The sequence below is a fragment of the Pseudoliparis swirei genome, chromosome 3 (genome assembly GCF_029220125.1).
Source record: "Pseudoliparis swirei isolate HS2019 ecotype Mariana Trench chromosome 3, NWPU_hadal_v1, whole genome shotgun sequence".
In the NCBI taxonomy this organism is placed as follows: domain Eukaryota; kingdom Metazoa; phylum Chordata; class Actinopteri; order Perciformes; family Liparidae; genus Pseudoliparis; species Pseudoliparis swirei.
In genome coordinates, this window is record NC_079390.1 from 5,592,552 (window position 1) to 5,603,411 (window position 10,860).

Below are 10,860 nucleotides of genomic sequence, written 5' to 3' on the forward strand. Positions count from 1 at the left end.
CCACACATGTAGTGTATATATCCATTGTGAATTGTGAATCTCTTTAAAGTCTGTTCAATTCAAATACCTCAATAATATGAGGTTAAACCATCATATTTGATTTTGAAGGAAGTAAATAAACATGTGCATTCTCGACATAAACAAGTGCTATTTATAGTCGGGCACGAGTCCACCTCTTCTTTTTTTACTTTATATTAAAAAGGGAGGGCCGCTCAAAGAAGTGGGTGGTGTATTATTAAATGTGTAATCTTTACACGTGGAATCAGGCTGACATTTGCACACGTACAATAAGATCGCGGTGGAGATGAACAAAAAATGTAGGGTGAGCGCCACGGTACAAATTAGAAAAATAAGAAAGGAAATGAGCAGCAGGCAATAACAAGAACACCCGTAACCTCGTGTGATCTGACTGCTTTAACGCAGAAATAATAACGTGGACTTGTGGTGGCGGCGCCGCAAAGGCTTTATGAAAAGAAAAATAAATGGTGGGTATTACATTTCTTTCATCTGAAATCTAGATATTTGTATGACTTGTAATGCCATTCATTGCTTTACCTTTCTGTGGAGATATAATAATTCCTAATATTGGTTACAGCAGCCACCACAAGGACAAAAAAACATCAGGAAGCAATGAAAAAATTAGCTTTAAAAGGATGGAAACTTCCATGCTCTTCCACTCTTGTATGTGTCTCCATCAGTTCTTCATTTAGAGTGTACTCTCCTAAACGTTAATGCTTTTCCTTATTTATAGCTTTTGATCTCAGACAAATGCAACCAGCTCTTTAGGAGCTCCTTCACTCGGCAGAAACGCCCTAAAACGAGACTCCCAGCTGCTGACTGCTTAATGAACTGCTGCCTCAGTTAATGGACTCTAATTTAATGCCTATACATATCTATAATATAGAATGAAATGTTCAGAATGTAAAAGAGGCAATTTCATGTTCATAATGTTCATCTCAAAAACACAAGAGGATGTGGCACATCCAAATTAAAGAGCGTTTTTCAAAACTGAAAGTGCTCTCGGCTTTAAGTACGAGAGTGTCTGGAGGCAGCCACTTGAAATATTGACATAAGCATTGTTTAGACTGAACAACTCAGTGCTTCTTTCATTTATTCTGCGATATGTAATGGGTTTAGCTCGTATTCTCAATACATGTCGGTTAAGATTGTCTCTATGCTGACAAAGTCCGCCCTGGGAAATCAGCCTGGGTTCAATATACTGTAATGCAGCTTGACATATCTCCTGAATTCACAAATTACACAGGCAGTCGCATTCAATCAGAAAGCTGTGGAAGAGACGCGCGCTAATCTCGGCACCTCGGAAATTCCTTTTCCTATCTCTGATGAGGCTCTGAGCCTCGTCGTTAAGTTGAGGATGGAGCATCACTTGTGGCGTACGGTCACAGACAAAAGGGCATCGATATTATGACCCACAACTACCAAATTAAAATCCCCATGAGCTAGAATAGTGTGAATCTCTGGACCCTGATATCTGGAGTAGAAAACTCGGAGGGAAGAGGAGAGCCACATATCCACCCGGAGGGATGAGTCTTAAGGTGAGAGAGACAATACCATACCCATTTTTTTTTTCTTCTCCGTGAAAGTTTTTTTTCTTCTATTTCTTGGGAGTTTTTCCTGATCCAATGTGAGGTCAAAGGTCAGAGATGTCGTATGTTTACAGATTGTAAATTCCTCTGAGGCAAATTTGGAATTTGTGATATTGGCCTGTACAAAATAAACTGAATTTAATTGACTTGGTTTGATCTTCATCCGAGCCAATTTGTATTTGAGTCAACATTGTTGTTTAAATGTCATTTGGTGACACATTCAGGATCTTTTCGGCTCATGAACCCCAAAAAAACAATTTAAAAAAGATAAAAAATAAATCTTACCCTTATCCTCAACGGAGAAATGGAAGAGATCAGAAGTAGCATTTTCCTCCTTCCGTAACACGTAGCAGATGTTCAGGTCGTCAATATCAGCTGGAACGGGAAAGGAACAGTTAGGAGTGATATAACGGGTTTATTAATCAGGGCTGCAAATAGCACCAACAATTAAATTCATGCAAATATGATAAACTCCTGTCAACATCAAAACCAACTCAGGAAAACAAAGCAAACAACAACAAATATGTTTGATGTAATTAAAAACACACCAATGGCTAGTGTTGTGTTAATGATGCATGATGAAAAAGTTTAACCTTACTTGAATAATCACAAGGTGATGGCTAAATTATAAATTGTATATTTTGATATTATTATTATTATATAGGAGCTGTGCCCTTGTCAAGATTAAAAACGTATATTCATGAAACAATTAGCATTTTAAGATTAAAAAAATAAATAAATTAAAGTGTCATGCTGGCTGCACAGAAATAGCCTCAAACACACTTTGAAGTTGTATGACGGCTTTCTGGTTTGTTCAAACACTCTCTGTCGAATAATTATTCAAAGATGGAAGCGGTCCTGCTTCAACACCGTATCAGCGACGGTAACAGCGGGTCTCCCGCATCGCACCGATTCTCTTCCTTATCGGCACTCGGCACGAACACGTTTCTACAGGGGAACGCTTTCTGAAAGTCACGCATCCGTAATCCAGCACGATAAGGCCGTAACCTCACATCCGAGACTGCTCAAGCTAAACCAACAAGAAAAAAACGTTTAAATCCCGAACCTGTCAGCTCTGTGTCAACAGCCCAGAAAACCAGGTGACAATGGCTCCTTAATGACAGACGGGGGTAAGAATGTTTACTAGGAGGAGGGATTACTATTGTACACTTCCACAGCTGGGGTTTTTCTCCGAGCTTCTTGAATTACAGGGTTTCTGCGTGCCTGTTTTTTCCACCGCTCTCCAGAAACGTCTATTACAGTGCGGGGAGAAAAGAAAAATCATCTAGAATGTGAAAGGGCTTGGCCTCTGCCAACCCTGTCCTTCAATAATAGATGTCAGCGGAAGGAGGTTCATAAAAGTATAAACCCCTGACTCTGGCTTGGATGCCTCTAGAACCTCTGAGGTGGCTTCCTGTCATTGCTGCCTCTATAACATGAAAAAATATATATCTAAACAACCATTTATGTACAATTTCCGTGAGAGTGTCGCAGTGTTTGTTTCTTCACATGAGCGAGTATCGATCTGGAGAGGCGGCGAGAGGAAGGGGGCTCCTCTGGAGTATTGTGACTCGGCCCTCAACCCGAGGACCTTTGCCGATGTAAAGTCGACACGGTGAACCGGGGGCGCGTTGCTCATCAAATATTTAAAAAGGAACGCCTCGCGGGACGTGCCCTGGAAATAGGAGGAGTAAATAAAGAGCGAGGGATTGTCTCTTTCACCTGACTGACTCCTGACGAGCTCTCTCTCTCTTGCACTCTCTCTCTCTGCACTCTCTCTCTCTGCACTCTCGTCCATGTCGCTTGCTCCCTCTGCCCCCTCTCCTGCCCCTTTGCCTTTTCTTTCTCGCCGCACTCTTGTCTAATCTGCGCCCCTCTTTTTCCCTTTTCAAAGAGCACAGGCTGGCGGCTGTCTGAAGTGTCGACTTGTGTCGCTCTCTTTCTTCAGCACTAGTCTGCGTTTTTTTTTGCCACGCTGAGGCAGAAGCAGGTGAATTTCCTTACTTGTTTGTATAATTGCCTCAGCGGGACGTGAAATACCGCATTGATTGCGTCGCTTTAAAAAAAAACCCTCAATCAACGGCATTGTTGCCTTGATTCTGTGTGTGTCATCAATACACAGACAGGCACACATGCAGGAATGGACAGATCGGTTCATATCTCGCTCTCTATGGAAGTGAAATTATGTTGAGAGTTTTCAAGCTTTCTGTTTGAATATTTAAGACTAATTGCTATGAATCCGTTTCAATTTGTACTGAGTGACCTGGCCAAACCGCCTGAATGCTCCGCAACTAAATGCCATCCCTTCACTACAAGATCCGCTCTGACCTTTTCCCATGATCCTCTCCTCCTGCCTGGCTTTCTTTAACAAACCACTGTAGAGAACATCAGATGTGAACATCTCCCCGGTGATGCGGAAATAATACATTATTCATCTCGAACCGTCTACGAGACATTTGTGCCAAACATCAGCCTCAAACTTTTAGTCTTCTAATTATGATTTGATGAGGAAGTCGCATCTAAAAACCAGGCCCACAAATTAACGATTGAAATCCCCAAGCCTGCACTTGTCACATATATTAATAATTATTACTCCATATATTAAAATTGTGTGAAACATTCATGAAAAACATACAAGTTTGCAGAGATTTTTTGACTTCAACATATTAGGAATATCATTATTTATCTAAATTAAATTACAAAAAAAAGTAAGTTTAAAACTGCTTCCTTTTGCCAAATATGATAAGTTGATAAAAGATGTTTGAGTGGGAAGAGGCATTTTTACATTTACATTACTGTAGTTTAGCTTAATAACTTAATATAATATTTGTTGTAACAGAATATTAGAGAGTGGGATGAGCATTAAGGTAATTTTGTTGACAACAACTAATGATAAAATTTTTAATTCAACCACTTAACAGTACTTAACAAAAACGCTGTCATCTGACGATGACATCCACATGCAAAGGTCATGCATAATAATAGTGGTGGGTGTTTGTTTACCTTGACTAAATGTGTTGATGGAGTTGTTCCCGTGTGCCAGGTTCACGATGTAGCCGTGTTTTGGCTGCCCGGCGATGCGGAACGTCACGGCGGCCGGGCCGCTGTCTCTGTCCTCCGCTCGCAGCACTTTGGAGCTGATGGGGAACCCCAGGTGGCCCGTGGCCAAGATCCTTAAAGCGGGGGCACCTTTATTCACCACCATCTGAGGGATGCCGTCGTCGACGGCCACGATGGTGATCTTCATGGTTTGAGGGCGCCGAGTCTCGAACACGGTGTCTGGGAACACGTAGAAGTCCGTGTGCGTGCCGTCGGCGACGGTGAAGGAGAAGGAGTCCTCCGAGGATTCCGTTCCGTCGTGTCTGTAGCTGATGAGGTTTTCGTTGAGGTCTTGTTTGGTGAAGCTGGAGACGGGCGTGGACCGGTTGTAAAGAAGTTTACCGTGAACCGGCAGCTGGGTGACTGAGAATCTCAGCAGCCCCTCAGCCGTGTCCTGGTCCTCTGCCGTTAGCTCAAACGGCGTAATCAGCTTCATATGCCCTTCTGTGACGACCAAACTATTCACAGTAACGACAGGTTTCTTATTATCCACATCCACGATGGAGACTCGGAAGGTTCTGAAAATAGGATTGTAGCCGTCGGTGACTTCAAATTCAAAACTATCCATTTTGACTTCATCGTCCGAGGTGTGGATGTAGTAAATCTTACTGCCGGCCAGCTGGAGCTGAGTAAAAGCAGCAACGGGCATCCCAGGAGCATCAGTGCACTCTAAGTGACCTCTGACAGGGGCCCTTGTGACCGTGAAGATTAAATGCTCATCGGGGCTGTTGAGATCAGTCGTGCTGAGAAGATCTGTGGTCAATGTCACTCGGCCCCCTTCTCTCAGAGACACGCCTTTGCTGACCACATCGGGGAACACCGTGTCGATACTGCCCACCGTGATGTAGAAGTAACGATCAATTAGTGGGTTCATGCCATCTGTGACATCGAATTTAACCAAGTCTCGGACGCCCTCCTGACCGCTGTGGGTGTAAAGTATAAGCCCCGCATCGATGTCAGCCTGTGTGAAGTTCATGCCCAGTGTGATGTTCTCCGGAGACCCTGATGGGGATTTCCTCTGCAGGACACCCTGACCCGGCCCGAACCGAGGGATGTACGTCAGCGAAGCGTCATCTGAATCCAGATCCGTCGCTTTGAGCACTTTACCGTTGATCTCTTTGGTCTCCCCGATTTCCACCTCCACGCCGTCGTTGACGAGCATTCTGGGGGTCTCGTCGTCGACGGCAATGATCAGAACCACGGCTGTTTTCTGCACGGAGAACTTTCCATCGGTCAGAGTGACATCGAAGCTGTCCTCCGTGGTCTCCGAGTCATCATGCTCATAAATAATAGTCGACGCCTCTCTGATTTGCTCCAAAGTGAAATTAGTCACCAAAACGGAGCCTGTGGAGAGCTGGTTTAAAATAGCACCGTGTTTGGGAGGTTTGGAAATGATGAACATCAGCTCCTCGGGCGGAACGTCGGCATCGGCCCCGTTCAGAATCGGAGTGTCGATGACAATGTTCATTCCCTCCATCACGACCATGTCCCTCAAATAAATCTCGGGCTTTTCATCATTCGATGGGATGATGACAATTGGGAAGAAATGGTTCCGTGCGAAATTTATCCCATCAGAGCACCTAAATGTGAACCTGTCTTCCACTGGCTCGACCCCTTTGTGAATGCTCTGCACATAGTGGATATTCCCCTCCCGGATGTCTCTGATGGTAAAAGCACTGATAGCCGTTCCTGACCTGGACTTTTCTGAGCCTGGAGCAGGTGATACATTTTCCACATAGCCGGCAGTGGGCTGGACAATGATGGTGCAAAGGATATCATCCGTTGGAGTGTCATTATCATCAGCGTTTAAGTGCTGAGGGCCAATGGCGTTTTTCTTCCCTTCAATGACACTGAATTGAATCCCAACTCCGACCTCAGGGGCCTGGCTGTCAACGGGAAGGATGGTGACTTGAACGTGGACCCCGTTGACCTCGTTTCCACCCACTGTCCAATCGTGGGACATGTCTGTGAGAGTCAAATTGAAGCCATCCTGCTCAGAGAAGAGACCAATCTCCCCACTGGTGTGTGCATACACAACCACGCCATTAATAATATCAGCCTGCGTAAAAATTGCAGCAGGCACTCCTTTAACTAATATTTCACCCCTCACTGGAGGATCTTCCACGATAAAGGTCAGCAGGAGGTCATCCGTGTCGTCATCGCGGCCTTGAATGACGTTCGTCGTGATTTCCGTGGCTCCGTTCTCCAGCACATCCATATGCGAGCCGATTGTTCCCGGAGGCAGATTGACGGTTGGAGTTTCATCATCGACGGGCGTCACGTGAACTTTGACCGTCACGGTGACAACATGAAACCCGTCGCTAACATCCAGCTGAAATTCATCGCTCATCGTCTCCTCCCCGCCGTGACGATATGACGTCTTCCCCGCTGAGATATCCTCCAGTCTGAAAAGCCCTTTTTTCTCTAGATCAGTGAATGCAACTTGGACCTGGCCGTATTTAGCGGGCTGGCTCAGAGTAAAGGTAATCTGCTTGCTCTCTGTATCGAGGTCGGTGGCGTCGAGCTCGGCAATACCGATGATGTGCATTCCACGTTCAAACACCGTGAAGCCCGTGTTTGTGATCTGAGGGGGTTTGTTGTTGACGGGCTGGAGGTAAACAGTGAACGCTCCGTCGACGCCGTTCCCAGCCGTGTCTTCGACGGTGTAACGAAACTGCACCACGTGGGCTGTAATTCCCAGCTCAACATCTGGGGGCCCGTAGGAGATCTTATGGTGGTTAATTTGAGCTTGCGTGAACTCGGTGACTTCGGTGTCGGGGCTGTCCGTCAGAATCAAAGAACCAAACGCAACGGGGTTGTTTTCGTCCGTATCCATCGGGGGCTGGATCACTGTGTATTTGAGGTCGCGGTCCTCAGAGTCCAGATCGGTGTAGCGCAGGACTTCCTTGTTCAAGTGAGTGAGCCTGAACTCCTGAACGGTCATCTGCAGGGTGGTGCCAGGGAACAGCTCAGGGGGGAGGTCATCGACGGGTAAAACGTGGATTATAAACGCACTCTCTCCCGACTCGTTAGGGGGGTCGTTGTCATCCCGGACCGTGAACACAAAATGATCCGTGATGGTATCGGTGCTGTGAGGGCCTGTGTGCCCGTAAAACAACCTCCCATCAGTGATATCCTTCTGAAGCCACTCTGTCACCTCCTTCTCATACACTTCATCCTCAGCATTGAATCTCCAAGAGGAGGGGTCCTCTGGGGCATCCGACTGTCTTAAGAGGACGGTGCCGACGGTGGAAAAGGGAGCGGCGACGGCGAATTTTATAGTCGAGTCCTCGGAGTCGATATCGGCCGCGCTGAGCATGAGGGGAGATATCGGCGTCATCTGGTTTTCGAAGAGCGCTAAGCCGGTGTTGGCGTTAATAATCGGCGGCTCGTCGTCGGTGGGAACGATCGTAATGGGGAACAAGAATTCCACGTCGTTTTTTCCATCCGACACCTTGAAGACAATGTTGTCGCTGTACGTGTCGCTCCCGTCGTGCTGGTACACGACGACCCCCGTCGCGAGGTCGGCCGGCGTGAACAGCTTCCCGCGAGAGCCCAGCACCACGAGGTCGCCGTGGCGCAGCCCGGCCACCACCGTGACGGTGACCGCGTCCAGGTCGTCTTCGTCGCCGATCTCCAAGTTGCGGCCGCCGAAGAGAGGCCGAGACTGCCCCTCGTACAGCAGCTGACCCGTGTTACGCGTCACCACGGGGGCCAGAGAGTTCATCGGCTTCACGACTATCATGAACGCGAAGGGGTCCGAGACGGCCCCGTCTGTGTCGACCGCCTCAAACTCCAGCTGGAAAATCCTCTCGGTGTCCGAGTCCAGGGAGGGGGGCTGGTAGGCGATCTTCAGGTCGCGCAAGTCTCGCTGGTAGAACGACGTGATCGGGAGGTTCCTGTCGTCGGTGCTGACCACGTAGCCCTCCTCGTAGGATAAAGGAGAGGTGATGTTGAAAATGAGCTCATCTGGGTCCGACTCGGCATCCTCGGCGGCGAGCATGTCGGGCGTCAGGGCGGTCATGACGAACTGGCTGATCTCCATCATCATCATGGACACGAAGCTGGGTTTGGGGGGGGTGTTTTCTTCCCCGGCTTTGATGCGAATCATGAGATGGAAATACTCCCGTTTCACTCGGTTGCCTTCCTTGTCGTGCAGCTCCACGACCATGGGGACGTAGTCCCTGTTGGGAGACTTGCGGTCGAATGTGTGCTGGTAGCGGATGTCCGCCCGCGTGAATTCGTCACAGTCCATCATTTTGGAAAGTTTCCCCCCGTCGATGAGCCTTCCGTACCTGGGCAGTGGGCTGCCACTGGTCAGGGACGTGACCTCACATGTAGTTGAGTCTCTGTCATAAGTGAACTCTAAAACCTTCCTGTCAATGGGGTTACTGGTCGCTTTCAGGTGATGGACAGTGAGAGGCATGTTTTTGGTGAGTAATTCTAGCTGCGTAAAAACTACTTCAACCTCCATCATGAACGGGATAATAACGGTTTCGGTTTGCGCGTCATACCTGAGCTGCAGCCTCACTCGGTCTTCAGCGGGACTCCTCGAGCCGTAGTGCACGTACGTCAAATCATTGGGACCGAAATCACACGGAAACTTTTTGGGAGCGAGATGCCCCGGTCTCTGTGACAGCGGGTCGTTATCCAGCACCGTGATGCTGCAGCGGTCCCCCGGCTGCGTTTGGATCACCAAGTCGTTGACGGGATCGATGAACACCGACCGCCCGATAGGCACGCGTATTCCGCTGTTGGCCACCAAGATTGCGTCCTCGGACAGTTCCGAACGCAGCGCGTAAAATAGTCCAGAGCTGTCGGGCTGCGCGACAACGAGACCTGTTACACAGGAGAAACACAGGAGAAGTCCACGGAACAACATAGTGAAGGATGTGATCCGAACCCACGCGTATAACAGTCACTCTGCGTGAGGTGGGTGTTGAAAGAACGCGCTCCGGTCTTCTTTATTTTTCTTTCTCCGGTGAGGTATAAATCCCCCCAAAGTGCTGGGTAGTCAGCTGGATGTGTGCGCGGCGGTGACTCCCGTGCGTCGAGCCGTCCGGACCCTCGACATGCTCCGCGAGAATAGCGCGCAGGAGTTTTAACTTCAGACACTTGAGAGAGCCTGTGGACAAGTGTCCCCGCCCACCTCTGATCCTATTGGAGGGGTTTTTGAGGTCTGGTTCCCTCAGCCCTGTCGCCAATGGGCAGCGCAGCTGTCACTCACACGGGGAGGGGCGGGAACAAGGAGACGAGATGAATTACACAGTTTCTCCTGCCAGTCTCTGACCGAGGGACGGCTGAGATGGAGATTAAAACACGATCCTAGTTCAGTATTGCTCATGAGACATAACACTGATCATAATCATGTCACCTGTGGACATGCACATATTCTCAATACTCTCCAACATCAACAACCCTTCCACCTCTTTCACTGTATATACTTTATATACACTTAGATACACTTTTCATTTTTTTCATTTTCTTTATTATTAAAATGTCTTAAATATAATAAGTTTTTCTCTGTTTTTTATGTATATATATATATATCCATCTATCTATCTACCTATACATTATATCTATCTATCTATACATCCTATCTATATCTATATCTATATATCCATCAATCTATCTATACATTATATCTATATATCTATCTAACTATCTATCAAAATAAAGTTCAATGACTCCAATAACTTTGTTGTGTGACTGCTTTGACGACTGAGGCATATCTGACTAATTACGTAAAGGACTGAATACCTAATTTTAATATTGCAAAAACTGATATATATATATATATATATATATATATTTTAACAAAACACAGCATTTTTTAACACAGATATTATGTGAACTAGCAGGCTAGTCTGCTGCAATGTTCATTAATATTTGTAGGATTATTATTTTTTACATCTTCAGAAAATATAGCTCAGGGGCATCTAAAAGTCCCTTTATCCGGTGTGATCGTGGATCTTTGTAGCACGTCATCCGTCTCTCTCATTCCAAATACATTCCCGTCTCTCCTGTTTGAACTGATTATTGTGGAATTCCCTGAACTCTGAAACGTTCCTGAGAAATGCAAAATTAGGTTTTAGAAAGATCTTGGAGTAAAATGAAGAATCGATTATATTCAATTCATGGCTTAACCTATTGA

The 10,860-nt window shown here is 46.7% G+C and overlaps 1 protein-coding gene across 1 annotated transcript in view; it reads right to left on the reverse strand.

The window, feature by feature from the left end:
* LOC130211581 (FRAS1-related extracellular matrix protein 2-like) overlaps window positions 1–9,597 on the reverse strand; it is a 72,018-nt gene extending 62,421 nt beyond the window's left edge. The window contains exons 1-2 of the mRNA XM_056442420.1: window positions 4,611–9,597; window positions 1,893–1,982 (exon numbers count right to left, since the gene is read on the reverse strand). Of these exons, the coding sequence (XP_056298395.1) occupies window positions 1,893–1,982; window positions 4,611–9,588 (5,068 nt within the window). The 5' untranslated portion in view covers window positions 9,589–9,597. The remainder of the gene's footprint in view (window positions 1–1,892; window positions 1,983–4,610) is intronic.
* Window positions 9,598–10,860: the final 1,263 nt, after the last annotated feature.